This window comes from Oncorhynchus clarkii, unplaced genomic scaffold (assembly GCF_045791955.1).
Source record: "Oncorhynchus clarkii lewisi isolate Uvic-CL-2024 unplaced genomic scaffold, UVic_Ocla_1.0 unplaced_contig_9009_pilon_pilon, whole genome shotgun sequence".
NCBI classification, from domain to species: Eukaryota; Metazoa; Chordata; class Actinopteri; order Salmoniformes; family Salmonidae; genus Oncorhynchus; species Oncorhynchus clarkii.
The window spans coordinates 130,001-155,000 of record NW_027261081.1 but is presented as its reverse complement, the minus strand read 5'-3'; the positions used below and the strand labels follow the sequence as shown (position 1 = coordinate 155,000).

The window sequence follows — 25,000 nt, the reverse complement described above, 5'->3', positions numbered from 1 at the left end:
TGCCAACTATATAGCTCTGTTTAGGGGTGGAACTGGCTCCTTGCCAACTATATAGCTCTGTTTAGGAGTGGAACTGGCTTCTTGCCAACTATATAGCTCTGTTTAGGAGTGGAACTGGCTCCTTGCCAACTATATAGCTCTGTTTAGGAGTGGAACTGTCTCCTTGCCAACTATATAGCTCTGTTTAGGAGTGGAACTGCCTCCTTGCCAACTATATAGCTCTGTTTAGGAGTGGAACCTTCTCCTTGCCAACTATATAGCTCTGTTTAGGAGTGGAACTGCCTCCTTGCCAACTATATAGCTCTGTTTAGGGGTGGAACTGGCGCCTTGCCAACTATATAGCTCTGTTTAGGGGTGGAACTGCCTCCTTGCCAACTATATAGCTCTGTTTAGGAGTGGAACCTTCTCCTTGCCAACTATATAGCTCTGTTTAGGAGTGGAACTGCCTCCTTGCCAACTATATAGCTCTGTTTAGGAGTGGAACCTTCTCCTTGCCAACTATATAGCTCTGTTTAGGAGTGGAACTGTCTCCTTGCCAACTATATAGCTCTGTTTAGGAGTGGAACCTTCTCCTTGCCAACTATATAGCTCTGTTTAGGAGTGGAACTGCCTCCTTGCCAACTATATAGCTCTGTTTAGGAGTGGAACTGCCTCCTTGCCAACTATATAGCTCTGTTTAGGAGTGGAACTGCCTCCTTGCCAACTATATAGCTCTGTTTAGGAGTGGAACTGCATCCTTGCCTTGCTGTCCTGTCCTCCTCTGTGTCTCTGAGGGGCCTGAGCCTGAGGTTTAGGTAGAGAGAAGAGAGATGGGCCACGGATTAAAACCTAAAAACAGCCTCCACCACGGTTCCTGCTAGAGAGGAGAACTCTCTTCGTTATTAACAGCACCTGAGTGGGTTTAGATTCAGTTCAGTTCCTGACCACCTCTCCTTCAGTGGTCATCCCTGGCCTCCTACCCAGACACCTCCTGTGTCCTGACATCACCTCTCCTTCAGTGGTCATCCCTGACCTCCTTCACCAGACACCTCCTGTGTCCTGACATCACCTCTCCTTCAGTGGTCATCCCTGGCCTCCTACCCAGACACCTCCTGTGTCCTGACATCACCTCTCCTTCAGTGGTCATCCCTGGCCTCCTTCACCAGACACCTCCTGTGTCCTGACATCACCTCTCCTTCAGTGGTCATCCCTGGCCTCCTACCCAGACACCTCCTGTGTCCTGACATCACCTCTCCTTCAGTGGTCATCCCTGACCTCCTTCACCAGACACCTCCTGTGTCCTGACATCACCTCTCCTTCAGTGGTCATCCCTGGCCTCCTACCCAGACACCTCCTGTGTCCTGACATCACCTCTCCTTCAGTGGTCATCCCTGGTCTCCTACCCAGACACCTCCTGTGTCCTGACATCACCTCTCCTTCAGTGGTCATCCCTGACCTCCTACCCAGACACCTCCTGTGTCCTGACATCACCTCTCCTTCAGTGGTCATCCCTGACCTCCTTCACCAGACACCTCCTGTGTCCTGACTTCACCTCTCCTTCAGTGGTCATCCCTGGCCTCCTACCCAGACACCTCCTGTGTCCTGACATCACCTCTCCTTCAGTGGTCATCCCTGGCCTCCTACCCAGACACCTCCTGTGTCCTGACATCACCTCTCCTTCAGTGGTCATCCCTGGCCTCCTACCCAGACACCCCTTGTGTCCTGACATCACTTCTCCTTCAGTTGAGAGCCCTGGTCTCCTGCATAGAGTCCTCCTGTGTCCTGACATCACCTCTCCTTCAGTGGTCAGCCCTGGTTTCCTACCCAGAGTGAGGCTGTGTGGAGTCATCAACTATAATGAGATATTCTCTCATTAAAGTGTGTTTTCCCCCTCAGTGATAGACCTCTGTGGATGGATGATGTGTTTGACATTAGTGACATGACTGGATGTCTCATTGACCCTGACATGCCACCTCACTAGCATGGGGGTTAAGATGGAGGGAGGAAGACAGTATGAGAATGAAGAGAGAGTATGAGAGAGAGTATGTGGGGGTACAGAGGTAGAGAGACAGAGAGAGAGAGACAGAGACAGAGAGAGACAGACACAGAGAGAGAGAGAGAGACAGTGAAATTCGACAGTGTGCCATCACAGCAGCAAGATTTGTGACCTGTTGCCACGAGAAAAGGGCAACGAGTGAAGAACAAACACCATTGTAAATACAACCCATATTTATGCTTATTTATTTTATCTTGTGTCATTTTGTGACCATTTGTACATTGTTAAAACACTGTATATATATATATAATATGACATTTGTAATGTGTCTTTATTGTTTTGAAACTTCTGTATGTGTAATGTTTACTGTTAATTTTTATTGTTTATTTCACTTTATATATTCACTTTATATATTATCTACCTCACTTGCTTTGGCAATGTTAACACATGTTTCCCATGTCAATAAAGCCCTTGAATTGAATTGAATTGAATTGAATTGAGAGAGAGAGAGAGAGAGAGAGAGAGAGAGAGAGAGAGAGAGAGAGAGAGAGAGAGAGACAGACAGAGAGAGACAGAGAGAGACAGAGAGAGACAGAGACAGAGAGAGACAGAGAGAGAGAGAGACAGAGACAGAGACAGAGACAGAGACATAGAGACAGAGAGACAGAGACAGAGAGAGAGAGAGAGAGAGAGAGACAGAGAGAGACAGAGACAGAGAGAGAGAGACAGAGACAGAGAGACAGAGACAGAGAGACAGAGACAGAGACAGAGAGACAGAGACAGAGAGAGACAGAGAGACAGAGACAGAGACAGAGAGACAGAGACAGAGACAGAGACAGAGAGACAGAGAGATGAAATACTATTGGGTAGAGCAGTAGAGAGAGAATAAAGAAAGAGTGTCTGTTCTGTCTGCATGTGATGTGTGTTTACTTTCTGCTCTGTAGCTAGAAACTTCGCCTGATTACACCAATCACAGTGAGTTCACTAACGAGGTTAAACCACAAACCACAGAACAGAAAGGATGAAAGAGAATGAGAGGATGACTGAAGAGAGGAGGAGGAGGGTCTAGGTATAGTGTAGCCAATAGGAGGAGGGTCTAGGTATAGTGTAGCCAATAGGAGGAGAGTCTAGGTATAGTGTAGCCAACAGGAGGAGGGTCTAGGTATAGTGTAGCCAATAGGAGGAGAGTCTAGGTATAGTGTAGCCAACAGGAGGAGGGTCTAGGTATAGTGTAGCCGACAGGAGGAGGGTCTAGGTATAGTGTAGCCAATAGGAGGAGGGTCTAGGTATAGTGTAGCTGACAGGAGGAGGGTCTAGGTATAGTGTAGCCAATAGGAGGAGAGTCTAGGTATAGTGTAGCCAACAGGAGGAGGGTCTTGGTATAGTGTAGCCAACAGGAGGAGGGTCTAGGTATAGTGTAGCCAATAGGAGGAGGGTCTAGGTATAGTGTAGCCGACAGGAGGAGGGTCTAGGTATAGTGTAGCCAACAGGAGGAGGGTCTAGGTATAGTGTAGCCAATAGGAGGAGAGTCTAGGTATAGTGTAGCCAACAGGAGGAGGGTCTAGGTATAGTGTAGTCAACAGGAGGAGGGTCTTGGTATAGTGTAGCCAACAGGAGGAGGGTCTAGGTATAGTGTAGCCAATAGGAGGAGGGTCTAGGTATAGTGTAGCCAATAGGAGGAGAGTCTAGGTATAGTGTAGCCAATAGGAGGAGAGTCTAGGTATAGTGTAGCCAATAGGAGGAGAGTCTAGGTATAGTGTAGCCAATAGGAGGAGAGTCTAGGTATAGTGTAGCCAACAGGAGGAGGGTCTAGGTATAGTGTAGCCGACAGGAGGAGAGTCTAGGTATAGTGTAGCCAATAGGAGGAGAGTCTAGGTATAGTGTAGCCAATAGGAGGAGGGTCTAGGTATAGTGTAGCCGACAGGAGGAGGGTCTAGGTATAGTGTAGCCAATAGGAGGAGGGTCTAGGTATAGTGTAGCCAATAGGAGGAGAGTCTAGGTATAGTGTAGCCGACAGGAGGAGGGTCTAGGTATAGTGTAGCCAATCAACATGGCAGTGTGGAAGAGCAGAACACATGAGATGCAGGGTGAACTGACACCAGAGCTGTGCTGCTACAGCTGCTGTGGGCTCTGCTCACACTGGAGCAGGTACAGATGAAACAAAAACAGAACTGTTTGGCCATAATGACCATCGTTATGTTTGGAGGAAAAAGGGGGAAGCCGAAGAACACCATCCCAACCGTGCAGAACGGGGGTGGCAGCATCATGTTGTGGGGGTGCTTTGCTGCAGGAGGGACTGGTGCACTTCACAAAATAGATGGCATCATGAGGATGGAAAATTATGTGGATATATTGAAGCAACATCTCAAGACATCAGTCAGAAAGTTAAAGCTTGGTCACAAATGGGTCTTCCAAATGGACAATGACCCCAAGCATACTTCCAAAGTTGTGTCAAAATGGCTTAAGGACAACAAAGTCAAGGTATTGGAGTGGCCATCACAAAGCCTTGACCTCAATCTTATAAAAAACTTGTGGGCAGAACTGAAAAAGTGTGTGTGCGAGCAAGGAGGCCTACAAACCTGACTCAGTAACACCAGCTCTGTCAGGAGGAATAGGCCAAACATTCACCCAACTTATTGTGGGAAGCTGGTGGAAGGCTACCCGAAACATTTGACCCAAGTTCAATAATTTAAAGGCAATGCTACCAAATACTAATTGAGTGTATGTAAACTTATGACCCACTGGGAATGTGATGAAATAAATAAAAGCTGAAATAAATCATTCTCTCTACTATTATTCTGACATTTCACATTCTTACAATAAAGTGGTGATCCTAACTGACCTAAGACGGGGGAATATTAACTAGGATTAAATGTCAGGAAATGTGAAGAACTGAGTTTAAATTTATTTGGCGAAGGTGTATGTAAACTTCCGACTTCAACTGTATATCTGGGGGACTTTGTCGGGGTGTGGGGCATCAGGGGATGTTCTATGTACCGTTAGCCCAACGGCCTGAAGATGGGGTTACCTCTCCTCCCTCAACCCCTATCTCTCCTCCCTCCACCCCTCTCTCTCCTCCCTCCACCCCTCTCTCTCTCCTCACTCCACCCCTCTCTCTCCTCCCTCCACCCCTCTCTCTCTCCTCCCTCCACCCCTATCTCTCCTCCCTCCACCCCTATCTCTCCTCCCTCCACCCCTATCTCTCCTCCCTCCACCCCTCTCTCTCCTCCCTCCACCCCTCTCTCTCCTCCCTCCACCCCTCTCTCTCCTCCCTCCACCCCTCTCTCTCCTCCCTCCACCCCTATCTCTCCTCCCTCCACCCCTCTCTCTCCTCCCTCCACCCCTCTCTCTCCTCCCTCCACCCCTCTCTCTCCTCCCTCCACCCCTCTCTCTCCTCCCTCCACCCCTCTCTCTCCTCCCTCCACCCCTCTCTCTCCTCCCTCCACCCCTCTCTCTCCTCCCTCCACCCCTCTCTCTCCTCCCTCCACCCCTATCTCTCCTCCCTCCACCCCTATCTCTCCTCCCTCCACCCCTATCTCTCCTCCCTCCACCCCTATCTCTCCTCCCTCCACCCCTCTCTCTCCTCCCTCCACCCCTATCTCTCCTCCCTCCACCCCTATCTTTCCTCCCTCCACCCCTATCTCTCCTCCCTCCACCCCTATCTCTCCTCCCTCCACCCCTCTCTCTGCTCCCTCCACCCCTCTCTCCTCCCTCCACCCCTATCTCTCCTCCCTCCACCCCTCTCTCTTTACTCACAATATTTACTGGTTTCTTTTATAAGATAGGAACCTCTTTCCTACAGAGACTCTCCTCTCCCCCTCCTTCTCTCTCTCGTTATCTCCTCCTCCTCCTCTCTCTTCCTCTGTGTTTACAGCCATATCTCTTCAGATCATTAATAAAGTAAAAATTACATCCCAAATGGCAACCTATTCCCTATAAAGTGCACTAGGGCCCATAGTCCTATGGTCAGAAGTAGTGCACTATATAGGGAATAGGGTGCCATTTGGGACATGACCTGAGATTGATAGTGTCGGCTGTCTGGGTGTGAGCCACTGCAGTCCTATAGCTCTTCTAACACAGAGACCACTGACACCTTACACTGTCACCAGGTTCACACACAACTAAGAAATATACACTGTCAGACACACACTCTGTCACGCAACACACACACACACAGACAAAGATACACACACACCTGGCTACACATCCACAAACACACACTGACACACACACACACACACACACACACACACACACAGCCAACTCTATGACCCCCTATAGACTACTCCAGATCCAGGCATGTTAAAGAGCACTCAACTGAGTCTAGAGTGAGAGTCTTAGTATGCAGTGGGACTCTCTGGCACTGGGACTCTCTGGCACTGGGATTCTCTGGCACTGGGATTCTATGGCACTGGGATTCTATGGCACTGGGATTCTATGGCACTGGGATTCTCTGGCACTGGGATTCTCTGGCACTGGGATTCTATGGCACTGGGTTTTTCTGGCACTGGGATTCTATGGCACTGGGATTCTATGGCACTGGGATTCTATGGCACTGGGATTCTCTGGCACTGGGATTCTCTGGCACTGGGATTCTCTGGCACTGGGATTCTCTGGCACTGGGATTCTCTGGCACTGGGATTCTATGGCACTGGGATTCTCTGGCACTGGGATTCTCTGGCACTGGGATTCTCTGGCACTGGGATTCTCTGGCACTGGGATTCTATGGCACTGGGATTCTATGGCACTGGGTTTTTCTGGCACTGGGATTCTATGGCACTGGGACTCTCTGGCACTGGGACTCTATGGCACTGGGATTCTATGGCACTGGGATTCTATGGCACTGGATAGCAAATCTATAACATTATCTGGTACCCCCCCTCTCTCCACCTCTCTCTCTCCCCCTCACTCACTCTCACCTCCCTCTCTTTCTCTCTCTCTCTCTCTCTCACCCCCCTCTCTTTCTCTCCCTCTCCAATAATAACATGCTCTAGCTACCCTCCACCATTAACATATTTTCCATGACGTTCTATCGCTCCATCTGAGAGGAGGAGAGGTAAAGAGGAGGGAATACAAATATGTGAGGAAACGTCTGTGAAAAGCCTCAGAAAAGTGGTGGGGTAGAGAAAGGATGGAGACAGATTTATCTATTTCTCTCTCTCTTTGTCTCCCTCTCTCTGTCTTTCTCTCTCTCTCTTTGTCTCCCTCTCTGTCTTTCTTTCTCTCTTTCTTTGTCCCCCTCTCTCTTTGTCCCCCTCTCTCTTTGTCCCCCTATCTCTTTGTCTCCCTCTCTCTGTCTTTCTGTCTCTCTCTCTTTGTCCCCCTCTCTCTCTCTCTCTCTCTCTCTGTCTCTCTCTCTTTGTCCCCCTCTCTCTATCTTTCTGTCTGTCTCTCTCTCTTTGTCCCCCTCTCTATATCTTTCTGTCTCTCTCTCGCTGTCCCCCTCTCTATCGTTCTGTCTCTCTTTCTCTCTCTGTCTGTCTCTGGCTCCTGGAGCTTGAGTCATCTCCTGGGATAAGAGAGGATGGTTGGTGTCACACACACACACACACACTTCCAGAAGCCCACACTCTGTTCCTGAGATGTGTTTAGGACACAGTGGGGTGACTGTAACAGCCCACTGAGAGGCTTCTGGGACATTACAGTGTCCATCTGGCTGACAGGCCATCTGAATACACTACGTCCATCTGAATACACTACGTCCATCTGAATACACTACGTCCATCTGGCTGACAGGCCATCTGAATACACTACGTCCATCTGGCTGACAGGCCACCTGAATACACTACGTCCATCTGGCTGACAGACCATCTGAATACACTACGTCCATCTGGCTGACAGATGGCCTGTCAGCCAGATGGACGTAGTATGTTCAGATGGCCTGTCAGCCAGATGGACGTAGTGTATTCGATGTGCAAAACTGATAGAGACATACCCCAAGTGACTTACAGCTGTAATCGCAGCAAAAGGTGGCGCTACAAAGTATTAACTTAAGGGGGCTGCATAATTTTGCACGCCCAATTTTTCAGTTTTTGATTTGTTAAAAAAGTTTCCAATATACAATAAATGTCGTTCCACTTCATGATTGTGTCCCACTTGTTGTTGATTCTTCACAAAAAAATACAGTTTTATATCTTTATGTTTGAAGCCTGAAATGTGGCTAAAGGTCGCAAAGTTCAAGGGGGCCGAATACTTTCGCAAGGCACTATATGTAATGAAACTTCACAGCTTCCTGTTAGAGTTCTCTCTCCCCTCTCCAGTTCCTTCTCTCCCCTCTCCAGTACTCTCTCTCCCCTCTCCAGTACTCTCTCTCCCCCCTCTCCAGTACTCTCTCTCCCCCCTCTCCAGTACGCTCTCTCCCCCCTCTCCAGTACTCTCTCTCCCCCCTCTCCAGTACTCTCTCTCCCCCCTCTCCAGTACTCTCTCTCCCCTCTCCAGTACTCTCTCTCCCCCCTCTCCAGTACTCTCTCTCCCCTCTCCAGTACTCTCTCTCCCCCCTCTCCAGTACTCTCTCTCCCCCCTCTCCAGTACTCTCTCTCCCCCCTCTCCAGTACTCTCTCTCCCCCCTCTCCAGTACTCTCTCCATCACCAATATCTCAGCATGTATGTAATGAAACTTCACAGCTTCCTGTTAAGAGTTCTCTCTCCCCTCTCCAGTACTCTCTCTCCCCTCTCCAGTACTCTCTCTCCCCTCTCCAGTACTCTCTCTCCCCCCTCTCCAGTACTCTCTCTCCCCCCTCTCCAGTACTCTCTCTCCCCCCTCTCCAGTACTCTCTCTCCCCCCTCTCCAGTACTCTCTCTCCCCCCTCTCCAGTACTCTCTCTCTCCCCTCCCCAGTACTCTCTCTCTCCCCTCTCCAGTACTCTCCCTCTCCCCTCTCCAGTACTCTCTCTCCCCTCTCCAGTACTCCCTCTCCCACTCCTCTGGGCGGCAGGTAGCCTAGTGGTTTGAGCGTTGGACTAGTAACCGAAAGGTTGCTGGATCGAATCCCCGAGCGGACACTGTTCCCCTGAGCAAGGCAGTTAACCCACTGTTCCCCTGAACAAGGCAGTTAACCCACTGTTCCCCTGAACAAGGCAGTTAACCCACTGTTCCCCTGAACAAGGCAGTTAACCCACTGTTCCCCTGAACAAGGCAGTTAACCCACTGTTCCCTGGGCGCTGAAGACGTGGATGTCGATTAAGGCAGCCCCCCCACACCTCAGAGTGGTTGGGTTAAACCAGGCAGTTAACCCACTGTTCCCCTGAGCAAGGCAGTTAACCCACTGTTCCCCTGAACAAGGCAGTTAACCCACTGTTCCCCTGAACAAGGCAGTTAACCCACTGTTCCCCTGAACAAGGCAGTTAACCCACTGTTCCCCTGAACCAGGCAGTTAACCCACTGTTCCCCTGAACAAGGCAGTTAACCCACTGTTCCCTGGGCGCTGAAGACGTGGATGTCGATTAAGGCAGCCCCCCCACACCTCAGAGTGGTTGGGTTAAATGAGGAACACTCATTTCAGTTGAATGCATTCAGTTGTACAACTGACTAGGTATCTTTCTCCCTCTATTCTATTCCCTCTATTCTTACAGACGGCTAGTCAATAAACACCAGGTTCATCATGGTTCCCCCAGAACAGCAGCCATTACAACAACAGGAGAAAACTAGTCAGATACAACTAAAGGCTTTCTCAGAAGTTCTGCTTTTTGGCATCAGGGAAGAACTGTATTTATGTATTTATCTTGCTCTTTTGCATCCCAGTATCTCTACCTGCACATTCATCTTCTGCACATCAGTGTTTAATTGCTAAATGGTCATTATTTTGCCACTATGGTCTATTTATTGGCTTACCTCCCTCATCTTACCTCATTTGCACTCACTGTATATAGACTTTTTCTCTATTGTGTTATTGACTGTATGTTTGTTTATTCCACGTGTAACTCTGTGTTGTTGTTTGTGTCGCACTGCTTTGCTTTATCTTGGCCAGGTCACAGTTGTAAATGAGAACTTGTTCTCAACTGGCCGACCTGGTTAAATAAAGGTGTTCTCAACTGGCCTACCTGGTTAAATAAAGGTGTTCTCAACTAGTCTACCTGGTTAAATAAAGGGGAAATAAAATAAAATATTTTTATTTTTTTGAATGTGTGATTTCCAGTCCTACCTGTCCTGTATCCCATCTAACCTGTCATCAGATCAAATGCCCACAGCAACCGTTCGGTTTTAGAACAGGTTAGATGGGATACAGGACAGGTAGGACTGGAAATCACACCTGGTTTCTGAGCTAGATGACAGGTTAGATGGGATACAGGACAGGTAGGACTGGAAATCACACCTGGTTTCTGAGCTAGATGACAGGTTAGATGGGATACAGGACAGGTAGGACTGGAAATCACACCTGGTTTCTGAGCTAGATGACAGGTTAGATGGGATACAGGACAGGTGGGACTGGAAATCACACCTGGTTTCTGAGCTAGATGACAGAATTAGATAAAACTGATTCCATCCTTCACTACAGAATTAGATAAAACTGATTCCATCCTTCACTACAGAATTAGATAAAACTGATTCCATCCTTCACTACAGAATTAGGATACCATCTCAAAATTGTGTTCCCAATAAGAAGTTGTGATCAAGCTTTGTGGGATCAAATCTGCCCAGACAGACCCCAGATTCATCCAACTCAGCAGACAGGCGAACCGGCTGCTCACTGACCGACGTCACACGCTCACACAGCCGGAGGGGAAACATCTGAGGCGGAAGGCAGATCTCTGGCTAACTGTGAGCTAAATATGGAAGAGACAACAACAGCACTAACAGCATATACAACTCAGTCTGACCTCTTTGACCAGGGTTACAACACCATGCAAAACCACAAACAACTGACCCAATGGTTAGAACCCGTAGGTGCCCTTAGGACCAACCTCCCAACTTCCAAGCAAGTCTCTGCATCCCACCTGAATGACTTCACACTCCTTCCAGTCTAACTACATGTACTGCTCCTTCCAGTCTAACTACATGTACTGCTCCTTCCAGTCTAACTACATGTACTGCTCCGTCCAGTCTAACTACATGTACTGCTCCTTCCAGTCTAACTACATGTACAGATCCTTCCAGTCTAACTACATGTACTGCTCCTTCCAGTCTAACTACATGTACTACTCCTTCCAGTCTAACTACATGTACTGCTCCTTCCAGTCTAACTACATGTACTGCTCCTTCCAGTCTAACTACATGTACTGCTCCGTCCAGTCTAACTACATGTACTGCTCCGTCCAGTCTAACTACATGTACTGCTCCTTCCAGTCTAACTACATGTACTGCTCATTCCAGTCTAACTACATGCACTGCTCCTTCCAGTCTAACTACATGTACTGATCCTTCCAGTCTAACTACATGTACTGCTCCTTCCAGTCTAACTACATGCACTGCTCCTTCCAGTCTAACTACATGTACTGATCCTTCCAGTCTAACTACATGTACTGATCCTTCCAGTCTAACTACATGTACTGCTCCTTCCAGTCTAACTACATGCACTGCTCCTTCCAGTCTAACTACATGTACTGCTCCGTCCAGTCTAACTACATGTACTAATCCTTCCAGTCTAACTACATGTACTAATCCTTCCAGTCTAACTACATGTACTGCTCCTTCCAGTCTAACTACATGTACTGCTCCTTCCAGTCTAACTACATGTACTGATCCTTCCAGTCTAACTACATGTACTGATCCTTCCAGTCTAACTACATGTACTGCTCCTTCCAGTCTAACTACATGTACTGCTCCTTCCAGTCTAACTACATGTACTGCTCCTTCCAGTCTAACTACATGTACTGCTCCTTCCAGTCTAACTACATGTACTGATCCTTCCAGTCTAACTATATGTACTGCTCCTTCCAGTCTAACTACATGTACTGCTCCTTCCAGTCTAACTACATGTACTGATCCTTCCTGTCTAACTACATGTACTGATCCTTCCAGTCTAACTACATGTACTGCTCCTTCCAGTCTAACTACATGTACTGCTCCTTCCAGTCTAACTATATGTACTGCTCCTTCCAGTCTAACTACATGTACTGCTCCTTCCAGTCTAACTACATGTACTGATCCTTCCAGTCTAACTACATGTACTGATCCTTCCAGTCTAACTACATGTACTGCTCCTTCCAGTCTAACTACATGTACTGCTCCTTCCAGTCTAACTACATGTACTGCCAGTGACTCCAGGATCTTACCTGAGTCTCGTCCTGTACCACTCTGTACTGCTCCTTCCAGACAGAGATCTTGGACACCTCGTCCTTCCTCAGGGCTCTCTCCTTCTTCAGCTCGGGGCTCCAGAAGGTCTTGATGGAGTTCATGGAAGAGCTCAGCTTGCTCTCCTTCACATCCACCTCCCCCCGGAGGAGCTCGTTCTCCCTCAGCACCTCCTTCAGCTGGGTCTGGAGGTCCATGATGGTGTTGTCTCTGGTTTGGCGTAAGGAGTGAGGCACCGTGGACGCCTGCTGGAGGCTGGACTGGGACGAGGACACTTGGTCACACCCAAACGCGATGCTGTCACTGGGCATGGACGAGCCTCCACCTCCCTGGCTGATGTTGGGGTTGGAGCCCATGGCGGTTGTCCGGACGCCGTAAGGGAGCTTTGCTCCGGAGCGACCCAGGGTCATGGTGCTCTTGGGCAGGCTAGGGTTGTGGTTGGGGTTGGGATAGGCCTGGGTCTAGAATAGATTGTTTAGATTAGATTTACTTTATTGTCCACAAAATTAATTTAGTTAAGATCAGCATATTCAAATATACAAACAACAGAATTCACATACAGGAATACAAACCATTTAACCGGGCGGCAGGGTAGCCTAGTGGTTAGAGCGTTGGACTAGTAACCGGAAGGTTGCAAGTTCAAACCCCCGAGCTGACAAGGTACAAATCTGTTGTTCTGCCCCTGAACAGGCAGTTAACCCACTGTTCCTAGGCCGTCATTGAAAATAAGAATTTGTTCTTAACTGACTTGCCTAGTTAAATAAAGGTAAAATAAATAAATAAATAAAAAAACATTTAAATAATTCACATCCATACAGTAGCTAAGTTTCTTTGGTAAAAGCAAGGTGCTAGCCATACAGGAAGTGTCTCTGGTAAAAGCAAGGTGCTAGCTATACAGGAAGTGTCTCTGGTAAAACCAAGGGGCTAGTCATACAGGAAGTGTCTATGGTAAAAGCAAGGTGCTAGTCATACAGGAAGTGTCTCTGGTAAAACCAATGTGCTAGTCATACAGGAAGTGTCTCTGGTAAAACCAATGTGCTAGTCATACAGGAAGTGTCTATGGTAAAAGCAATGTGCTAGCCATTCAGGAAGTGTCTTTGGTAAAAGCAATGTGCTAGCAATACAGAAAGGGTCTTTGGTAAAAGCAATGTGTTAGTCATACAGGAAGTGTCTTTGGTAAAAGAAATGTGCTAGCCATACAGGAAGTGTCTATGGTAAAACCAATGTGCTAGCCATACAGGAAGTGTCTTTGGTAAAACCAATGTGCTAGCCATACAGAAAGTGTCTTTGGTAAAAGTAATGTGCTAGCCATACAGGAAGTGTCTTTGGTAAAAACCAAGGTGCTAGCCATACAGGAAGTGTCTCTGGTAAAAGCAATGTGCTAGCCATACAGAAAGTGTCTTTGGTAAAAAGCAATGTGCTAGCCATACAGAAAGTGTCTTTGGTAAAAGCAATGTGCTAGCCATACAGGAAGTGTCTTTGGTAAAACCAAGGTGCTAGCCATACAGAAAGTGTCTTTGGTAAAACCAATGTGCTAGCCATACAGAAAGTGTCTTTGGTAAAAGCAATGTGCTAGCCATACAGGAAGTGTCTTTGGTAAAAACCAAGGTGCTAGCCATACAGGAAGTGTCTTTGGTAAAAGCAATGGGCTAGCCATACAGAAAGGGTCTTTGGTAAAAACCAAGGTGCTAGCCATACAGGAAGTGTTTTTGGTAAAACCAAGGTGCTAGCCATACAGAAAGGGTCTTTGGTAAAACCAAGGTGCTAGCCATACAGGAAGTGTCTTTGGTAAAAGCAATGTGCTAGCCATACAGAAAGTGTCTTCGGTAAAAGCAAGGTGCTAGCCATACAGGAAGTGTTTTTGGTAAAAGCAAGGTGCTAGCCATACAGGAAGTGTATTTGGTAAAAGCAAGGTGCTAGTCATACAGGAAGTGTGTTTGGGTAAAAGCAAGGTGCTAGCCATAGTGTAATTTAAAACAGGTTTATTCAACCGGGCGTCCGCGGATCCCTAGAGGTACTGTAGAGGGTCTGCAATTATACTGGAAGGATCAGTACATGTAGTTAGACTGGAAGGATCAGTACATGTAGTTAGACTGGAAGGAGCAGTACATGTAGTTAGACTGGAAGGAGCAGTACATGTAGTTAGACTGGAAGGAGCAGTACATGTAGTTAGACTGGAAGGAGCAGTACATGTAGTTAGACTGGAAGGAGCAGTACATGCAGTTAGACTGGAAGGAGCAGTACATGCAGTTAGACTGGAAGGAGCAGTACATGTAGTTAGACTGGAAGGAGCAGTGCATGTAGTTAGACTGGAAGGAGCAGTACATGTAGTTAGACTGGAAGGAGCAGTACATGTAGTTAGACTCGAAGGAGCAGTACATGTAGTTAGACTGGAAGGATCAGTACATGTAGTTAGACTGGAAGGATCAGTACATGTAGTTAGACTGGAAGGATCAGTACATGTAGTTAGACTGGAAGGAGCAGTACATGTAGTTAGACTGGAAGGACCAGTACATGTAGTTATACTGGAAGGATCAGTACATGTAGTTAGACTGGAAGGAGCAGTACATGTAGTTAGACTGGAAGGAGCAGTACATGTAGTTAGACTGGAAGGAGCAGTACATGTAGTTAGATTGGAAGGAGCAGTACATGTAGTTAGACTGGAAGGATTAGTACATGTAGTTAGACTGGAAGGAGCAGTACATGTAGTTAGACTGGAAGGAGCAGTACATGTAGTTAGACTGGAAGGAGCAGTACATGTAGTTAGACTGGAAGGATCAGTACATGTAGTTAGACTGGAAGGAGCAGTACATGTAGTTAGACTGGAAGGATCAGTACATGTAGTTAGACTGGAAGGAGCAGTACATGTAGTTAGACTGGAAGGAGCAGTACATGTAGTTATATTTTGCATTCTTTCAATGTTTTTAATGAATGTCACTAGTAACAACAGAATAAACAGAATGTCAATGATATAACTACAGTAGAAAAGACGACAATATCTTCTTTCTAAAGATGTCAACTTTATTTTTACCTCCTAATACTGAGCCAATTCCCCTCAGTGCAGTATCTGACACAGTCTTCGAAACAGCAGCCACAGACAGACGACCAGTGTGGCAGTGCCACTGGCTTCCGGTCAGCTTTCTTAACTAGGACATTCATTTTTGCCAACACATGGCTAACCTTTGTTTCACCAGCTAAACAGCTGCTCTTAGTGAAAATGTGTTTGGAGTTACACTTCCTGTTCCAATTATAATGAAAAACCATCTACCAAATCAATACATTTTAACAGGTTGATTACTTGTCCTGCCACTATCATTCACCTGGGGATGATAATGATATACAAACTATTGTTTTGCTAACGTATGATGAGGGTCCCTGGGTCGCCGGTTTGCCTGGGAGGAGGTCCCTAGGCAAGAAAAGGTTTACGACTCCTGATTTAAAAGAACAGAAGGTCATTTTGGATAAAAAACCTCTGCTAAACGACACGTCATATTGCATTACTAGATCACCTGTTGAGAGATGACCTCGTTGTCACTGAGGTACATGGGTCCGGAGGTGGCATAGGCCGCGTTCAGAGACTGGATGTTCTCCATGGAGAGGGTCTTTCCCCCGGGGCCTCCTGTACTGTTGGTGCGACGGTGGCCGAGGCGCGGGGAGCGGGGCAGGCAGGGGGAGCGACCGGGACTCTGACTGCTGCCGTTGTTGCCCTCCATCTTGGCAACGGAGCGGGAGCTGCCGTACATGGTTAGGGGTCAGGGGTTAAGGGTCAAGGGCTGGGGGTGAGGGGTTAAAGGTGAGATACTGAGACTAAGTGATCCTCCAATAGATGTGGACTACAGTGCCCTGATACAGAGAGTGTTACACTATGTGGTTACTGACTGGCAGTCTGTCTCAGCTGAAGGAGAGGAACAGATTGTTCATGTTCAAAGATCCTGCATTTCCTGGATGATTGGACTATGATGATTGGACTATGATGATTGGACTATGATGATTGGACTATGATGATTGGACTATGATGAGTGGTAAACTTGGCGAGAAAGGTGGGTTTAACATCCATTTAGTCCATGGGTCCTAGGATGAGGCAATGATCTGTAAGAGAGAGAAAGAGAGAAAAGACTTAAAAAAAAGCTAAAAAAAAAGAGGAGAGAATTCACCACTCCCCTGAGTTACATCACTGAGAATTCCCCACTCCCCTGAGTTACATCACTGAGAATTCACCACTCCCCTGAGTTACATCACTGAGAATTCCCCACTCCCCTGAGTTACATCACTGAGAATTCACCACTCCCCTGAGTTACATCACTGAGAATTCACCACTCCCCTGAGTTACATCACTGAGAATTCACCACTCCCCTGAGTTACATCACTGAGAATTCACCACTCCCCTGAGTTACATCACTGAGAATTCCCCACTCCCCTGAGTTACATCACTGAGAATTCCCCACTCCCCTGAGTTACATCACTGAGAATTCACCACTCCCCTGAGTTACATCACTGAGAATTTACCACTCCCCTGAGTTACATCACTGAGAATTCTCCACTCCCCTGAGTTACATCACTGAGAATTCTCCACTCCCCTGAGTTACATCACTGAGAATTCACCACTCCCCTGAGTTACATCACTGAGAATTCACCACTCCCCTGAGTTACATCACTGAGAATTCACCACTCCCCTGAGTTACATCACTGAGAATTCACCACTCCCCTGAGTTACATCACTGAGAATTCCCCACTCCCCTGAGTTACATCACTGAGAATTCCCCACTCCCCTGAGTTACATCACTGAGAATTCACCACTCCCCTGAGTTACATCACTGAGAATGTATCACTCCCCTGAGTTACATCACTGAGAATTCCCTACTCCCCTGAGTTACATCACTGAGAATTCACCACTCCCCTGAGTTACATCACTGAGAATTCACCACTCCCCTGAGTCACATCACTGAGAATTCACAGTGACATGGCAGCATGCCATAATGTAATAAGTCCCATACAGTGTGCAGCTCCTTTTGTAATGTTGTGTGTTTGAAAGTCTGTGTACAGTAGACAATACAGAGAATAAGCCATGGAAGTTTCCATTTATAGCTCACAGGTATACAGAGGACACAGGCTGTAGTAAAGACACTACACACAGGACAGAGGACACAGGCTGGAGTAAAGACACTACACACAGGATAGAGGACACAGGCTGGAGTAAAGACACTACACACAGGATAGAGGACACAGGCTGTAGTAAAGACACTACACACAGGACAGAGGACACAGGCTGGAGTAAAGACACTACACACAGGATAGAGGACACAGGCTGTAGTAAAGACACTACACACAGGACAGAGGACACAGGCTGGAGTAAAGACACTACACACAGGATAGAGGACACAGGCTGGAGTAAAGACACTACACACAGGATAGAGGACACAGGCTGTAGTAAAGACACTACACACAGGATAGAGGACACAGGCTGGAGTAAAGACACTACACACAGGATAGAGGACACAGGCTGGAGTAAAGAGAGAGAGGACAGTGGATGGAAATAATGGCCTAATGAACAGCTCTGGCAATAATCAGCCTCCTCTCCTGCCTCCTCTCCTCTCCAGTCTCCTGGCCAGGTCCAGGTTGTATCTGGGTCACTCACATGCCATACTGTATTTACTCTAGCTGCCTGCCTGTCTGGATGACTCCCCGCCAGCAGAGGAGTCTCTCTCTCTTTCCTACTCTTTCTCTCCCTCCCTTCCTCTCTCTTCTAGTAAGCCATCCACATTCTCCCTCTGCAATAATCACCTCTCTGTGGTTTCCATAATAAATTGTGTTCCAGACCACATTGCCCTTTCTAACTGAAGCAACACGCCTCCCATTCCACACACACACACACACACACACACACACACACACACACACACACACACACACACACACACACACACACACACACACACACACACACACACACACACACACACACACACACGCACGCAGGCTCTCTCTCCGTCTCTCTTTCTGTCACCACCCAATAACAATCTGGAAAACACACTCAATACCATCTGCCTCCACAAGCCATTGGAAAATCCAATACTCAATACAGTCTTTCTTCATCAGTGGATATAGACTAGCTCCCTCAAACTCAACTCTGGACCTCCAAGCCAGTTCCACTGCATGTTGTTCCCTCTAATCAGGGACTGATTCAACACCTGTGATTACTGTATGCCTCGCTGTATGTCTCTCTCAAATGTCAATATGCCTTGTATACTGTTGTGCAGGTTAGTTATCATTGTTTTAGTTTACAATGGAGCCCCTAGTTCCACTCTTTATACCCCTGATACCTCCTTTGTCCCACCCCCCACACATGCGGTGACCTCACCCATTACAACCAGCATGTCCAGAGATACAACCTCTCTCATCATCACCCAGTGCCTGGGCTTACCTCCGCTGTACCCGCACCCCACCATACCCCTGTTTGCGCATTATGCCCTGAATATATTCTACCATGCCCAGAAACCTGCTCCTCTTATTCTCTGTCCCCAACGCCCTAGGCGACCAGTTTTGTTAGCCTTCAGCCGCACCCTCATACTACTCCTTCTCTGTTCCGCGGGTGATGTGGAGGTAAACCCAGGCCCTGCATGTCCCCAGGCACCCTCATTTGTTGATTTCTGTGATCGAAAAAGCCTTGGTTTCATGCATGTCAACATCAGAAGCCTCCTCCCTAAGTTTGTCTTACTCACTGCTCTAGCACACTCTGCTAACCCTGATGTCCTTGCCGTGTCTGAATCCTGGCTCAGGAAGGCCACCAAAAATTCTGAGATTTCCATACCCAACTATAACATCTTCCGTCAAGATAGAACTGCCAAAGGGGGAGGAGTTGCAGTCTACTGCAGAGATAGCCTGCAAAGTAATGTCATACTTTCCAGGTCCATACCCAAACAGTTCGAACTACTAATTTTGAAAATTACTCTCTCCAGAAATAAGTCTCTCACTGTTGCCGCCTGCTACCGACCCCCCTCAGCTCCCAGCTGTGCCCTGGACACCATTTGTGAATTGATCGCCCCCCATCTAGCTTCAGAGTTTGTTCTGTTAGGTGACCTAAACTGGGATATGCTTAACACCCCGGCAGTCCTACAATCTAAGCTAGATGCCCTCAATCTCACTCAAATCATCAAGGAACCCACCAGGTACAACCCTAACTCTGTAAACAAGGGCACCCTCATTGACGTCATCCTGACCAACTGGCCCTCCAAATACACCTCCGCTGTCTTCAACCAAGATCTCAGCGATCACTGCCTCATTGCCTGTATCCGCTACGGAGCCGCAGTCAAACGACCACCCCTCATCACTGTCAAACGCTCCCTAAAACACTTCTGTGAGCAGGCCTTTCTAATCGACCTGGCCCGGGTATCCTGGAAGGACATTGATCTCATCCCGTCAGTTGAGGATGCCTGGTCTTTCTTTAAAAGTAACTTCCTCACCATTTTAGATAAGCATGCTCCGTTCAAAAAATGCAGAACTAAGAACAGATATAGCCCCTGGTTCACTCCAGACCTGACTGCCCTCGACCAGCACAAAAACATCCTGTGGCGGACTGCACTAACATCGAATAGTCCCCGCGATATGCAACTGTTCAGGGAAGTCAGGAACCAATACACACAGTCAGTCAGGAAAGCTAAAGCCAACTTCTTCAGGCAGAAGTTTGCATCCTGTAGCTCCAACTCCAAAAAGTTCTGGGACACTGTGAAGTCCATGGAGAACAAGAGCACCTCCTCCCAGCTGCCCACTGCACTGAGGCTAGGTAACACGGTCACCACCGATAAATCCATGATTATCGAAAACTTCAACAAGCATTTCTCAACGGCTGGCCATGCCTTCCGCCTGGCTACTCCAACCTCGGCCAACAGCTCCCCCCCCCCCCGCAGCTACTCGCCCAAGCCTCTCCAGGTTCTCCTTTACCCAAATCCAGATAGCAGATGTTCTGAAAGAGCTGCAAAACCTGGACCCGTACAAATCAGCTGGGCTTGACAATCTGGACCCTCTATTCCTGAAACTATCCGCCGCCATTGTCGCAACCCCTATTACCAGCCTGTTCAACCTCTCTTTCATATCGTCTGAGATCCCCAAGGATTGGAAAGCTGCCGCAGTCATCCCCCTCTTCAAAGGGGGCGACACCCTGGACCCAAACTGTTACAGACCTATATCCATCCTGCCCTGCCTATCTAAGGTCTTCGAAAGCCAAGTCAACAAACAGGTCACTGACCATCTTGAATCCCACCGTACCTTCTCCGCTGTGCAATCTGGTTTCCGAGCCGGTCACGGGTGTACCTCAGCCACGCTCAAGGTACTAAACGATATCATAACCGCCATCGATAAAAGACAGTACTGTGCAGCCGTCTTCATAGACCTTGCCAAGGCTTTCGACTCTGTCAATCACCGTATTCTTATCGGCAGACTCAGTAGCCTCGGTTTTTCGGATGACTGCCTTGCCTGGTTCACCAATTACTTTGCAGACAGAGTTCAGTGTGTCAAATCGGAGGGCATGCTGTCCGGTCCTCTGGCAGTCTCTATGGGGGTGCCACAGGGTTCAATTCTCGGGCCGACTCTTTTCTCTGTATATATCAATGATGTTTCTCATGCTGCGGGCGATTTCCTGATCCACCTCTACGCAGACGACACCATTCTATATACTTCCGGCCCGTCCTTGGACACTGTGCTATCTAACCTCCAAACGAGCTTCAATGCCATACAGCACTCCTTCCGTGGCCTCCAACTGCTCTTAAACGCTAGTAAAACCAAATGCATGCTTTTCAACCGTTCGCTGCCTGCACCCGCACGCCTGACCAGCATCACCACCCTGGATGGTTCCGACCTTGAATATGTGGACATCTATAAGTACCTAGGTGTCTGGCTAGACTCTAAACTCTCCTTCCAGACCCATATCAAACATCTCCAATCGAAAATCAAATCAAGAGTCGGCTTTCTATTCCGCAACAAAGCCTCCTTCACTCACGCCGCCAAACTTACCCTAGTAAAACTGACTATCCTACCGATCCTCGACTTCGGCGATGTCATCTACAACATTGCTTCCAACACTCTACTCAGCAAACTGGATGCAGTTTATCACAGTGCCATCCGTTTTGTCACTAAAGCACCTTATACCACCCACCACTGCGACTTGTATGCTCTAGTCGGCTGGCCCTCGCTACATATTCGTCGCCAGACCCACTGGCTCCAGGTCATCTACAAGTCCATGCTAGGTAAAGCTCCGCCTTATCTCAGTTCACTGGTTACGATGGCAACACCCATCCGTAGCACGCGCTCCAGCAGGTGTATCTCACTGATCATCCCTAAAGCCAACACCTCATTTGGCCGCCTTTCGTTCCAGTTCTCTGCTGCCTGTGACTGGAACGAATTGCAAAAATCGCTGAAGCTGGAGACTTTTATCTCCCTCACCAACTTCAAACATCTGCTATCTGAGCAGCTAACCGATCGCTGCAGCTGTACATAGTCTATTGGTAAATAGCCCACCCTTTTTCACCTACCTCATCCCCATACTGTTTTTATTTATTTATTTTTCTGCTCTTTTGCACACCAATATCTCTACCTGTACATAACCATCTGATCATTTATCACTCCAGTGTTAATCTGCATAATTGTAATTATTTGCCTACCTTCTCATGCCTTTTGCACACAATGTATATATAGACTCCCCTTTTTTCTACTGTGTTATTGACTTGTTAATTGTTTATTCCATGTGTAACTCTGTGTTGTCTGTTCACACTGCTATGCCTTATCTTGGCCAGGTCGCAGTTGCAAATGAGAACTTGTTCTCAACTAGCCTACCTGGTTAAATAAAGGTGAAATAAAAAATAAAAAAATAAACTGGTTTAGACCTGGGACACCAGGTGGATGATATGAATGATCAGGTAGAACAGAAAACAAGCAGGCTCCGGACCTCGTAGAGGAAGAGTTGAATACCCCTGGACTAGCTAATCAATAAGCATCAGGGAATAACAACTATGGATCCATCTATCCTGGCTGGGGTTGCAAAGGGTCGGAAACTTTACGCAAAATTTCTGGAATTTTTCCATGGGAAGTTAAGCCCTGGAATTTGGGGAATTTTGCTTAAATTTATAACAGTGAACCTTTTTTTGTGGGTAATTCTAGGCAATTCTAGGTCTTGTGGCATATTTTGGTTAAACTATCCCCAATTCAATGGAACCACAGTGCATTCATCCATCACATATACAGCTGATTCTCAAGATCTTGCACACTAATGAGATGCTATTGAGCCCACACTACTACACTGTCTGAGACAAGGACTACATGCTTTCTGGTAAGTTTTGATTACAATACTGGGTGGGGTGAATATATTTTATAAGACATATTTGATTTTTTGTTAACTAGTAAATAGTAGCCTACATCAAAGTGTGTTTAAATAATTTGTAAATGGTTAACAATTTCTGCCAATTAGTTTTTGCTACCATATGGGTTTTAGCTTGCTTGAGCCGGCTAACTGAGGAGTGTTAATTCACCGGTTTCTATACATGTTTCATTTTAAAACATTTATCTTACAAATGAGTTGTTTAACTGTTTAACCTCTCTAGGGTAGGGGGCAGCATTCGGAATTTTGGATGAAAAGCATAGCCAAATTAAACGGCCTGCTTCTCGGGCCCAGATGATATGATATGCATATAACTTATAGATTTGGATATAAAACACCCTAAAGTTTCCAAAACTGTTAAAATAGTGTCTGAGAGTATAACAGAACTGATTTGGCAGGCGAAAACCTGAAAGAATCCATTCAGAGGTAAGAGAATAAATCCATACTGTCCTGCCCACTTCACTGTTGCTCCAAGCAGAGGAAACTGCAGTTCTGAAATACATCAAAAAGTGTGAAGACTTCTACCTGAAGCTCAAACACCCTGCAGCGTACATGTTGGACCCCAAGTATGCTGGCAAGAGCATCCTGTCTGGTGCAGAGATCAACAAGGCCTATGGTGTCATCACTACCGTGTCTCGCCACCTTGGCCTGGATGAGGGCAAGGTTCTTGGCAGTCTGGTGGAATACACTTCCAAGCAAGGGCTTTGGGATGGAGATGCAGTATGGTAGTCATGCCAACATATCTCATCAGCCACCTGGTGGAAGGGACTTTGTGGATCTGAGGCTCTTTCCCCTGTTGCCTCCATCCTCCTCCAAATCCCACCATCATCCACCTCAGAGCACAATTGGTCCTTGTTTGGGAACACACACACACACACACACACACACCAAAGCACGCAACAGGCTGACCAATACCAGGGTTGAAAAATTGGTGGCCATCCGGGCAAATTTTAGGCTTTTTGAGTCTGACAATGAGCCTCAACAAGCTTGGAAAGTGACAGTGAAGATGAGACCTCAGAGTCTGATGTTCAAGAGGTGGACATTGAGGAGGTCCAGGGAGAAGACATGGAAGCCTGAGAGGAAGACAACTAAAGCTTTAGTTTCTAGACTATAATTTTACAGATGTATGTTGAAAACATTTTTGGGAGATGCGATGGATCATTGGGGATCATTCAGTATTCCCTTTCTGTTGTTGTTCAGTGAAATCATCCCATGTGAAGAGTCAACTCATTTAATTAAAGTTCAATTCGTAACTAACATTTCTATTGGAAGGATTTAATCGTTTGATTTCTGTCTCCATATGATGAGGTAAATATATCCAATACAAAAAACATCTACATTTAAATGGTATTAATATTAATTTGCATATATTCCCATTAATTCCCATATATTCCCGTTAATTCCCATATATTCCCGTTAATTCCCATATATTTCTGTTAATTCCCATATATTCCCTTTAATTCCCATATATTCCCGTTAATTCCCATATATTCCAGTTAATTACCATGGAACATTAATTAACACCTCTGAATATTCACAAAAATGTCCAACTCTAATCCAGGCCATATCCACAATAACAACTAATGTCCCATCTACCCAGGCCATATCCACAATAACAACTAATGTCCCATCTATCCAGGCCATATCCACAATAACAACTAATGTCCCATCTACCCAGGCCATATCCACAATAACAACTAATGTCCCATCTACCCAGGCCATATCCACAATAACAACTAATGTCCCATCTATCCAGGCCATATCCACAATAACAACTAATGTCCCATCTACCCAGGCCATATCCACAATAACAACTAATGTCCTATCTACCCAGGCCATATCCACAATAACAACTAATGTCCCATCTACCCAGGCCATATCCACAATAACAACTAATGTCCCATCTACCCAGGCCATATCCACAATAACAACTAATGTCCCATCTACCCAGGCCATATCCACAATAACAACTAATGTCCCATCTATCCAGGCCATATCCACAATAACAACTAATGTCCCATCTATCCAGGCCATATCCACAATCTATCCAGGCATCCCTCCCTCCCTCTGCATCCCTCCCTCCCTCTACATCCCTCCCTCCCTCCCTCTACATCCCTCTCTCCCTCCCTCTACATCCCTCTCTCCCTCCCTCTACATCCCTCCCTCCCCCCTCTACATCCCTCCCTCCCTCTGCATCCCTCGCTCCCCCCCTCTGCATCCCTCCCTCCCTCCCTCTACATCCCTCTCTCCCTCTACATCCCTCTCTCCCTCTACATCCCTCCCTCCCTCCCTCCCTCTACATCCCTCCCTCCCTCCCTCTACATCCCTCCCTCCCTCCCCCCTCTACATCCCTCCCTCCCCCCCTCTACATCCCTCCCCCCTCTACATCCCTCCCTCCCCCCCACATCCCTCCCTCCCCCCCTCTACAT

The 25,000-nt window shown here is 47.2% G+C and overlaps 1 protein-coding gene across 1 annotated transcript in view; it reads right to left on the bottom strand.

Annotated features, from left to right (window-relative positions):
- The window catches only part of LOC139404682 (ELKS/Rab6-interacting/CAST family member 1-like), a 424,291-nt gene that overhangs the window by 373,330 nt on the left and 25,961 nt on the right, over positions 1–25,000 (bottom strand). Inside the window, exons 2-3 of the mRNA XM_071147289.1 lie at positions 15,715–16,294; positions 12,187–12,666 (exon numbers count right to left, since the gene is read on the bottom strand). Coding sequence (XP_071003390.1) covers positions 12,187–12,666; positions 15,715–15,948 — 714 coding nt within the window. The 5' untranslated portion in view covers positions 15,949–16,294. The remainder of the gene's footprint in view (positions 1–12,186; positions 12,667–15,714; positions 16,295–25,000) is intronic.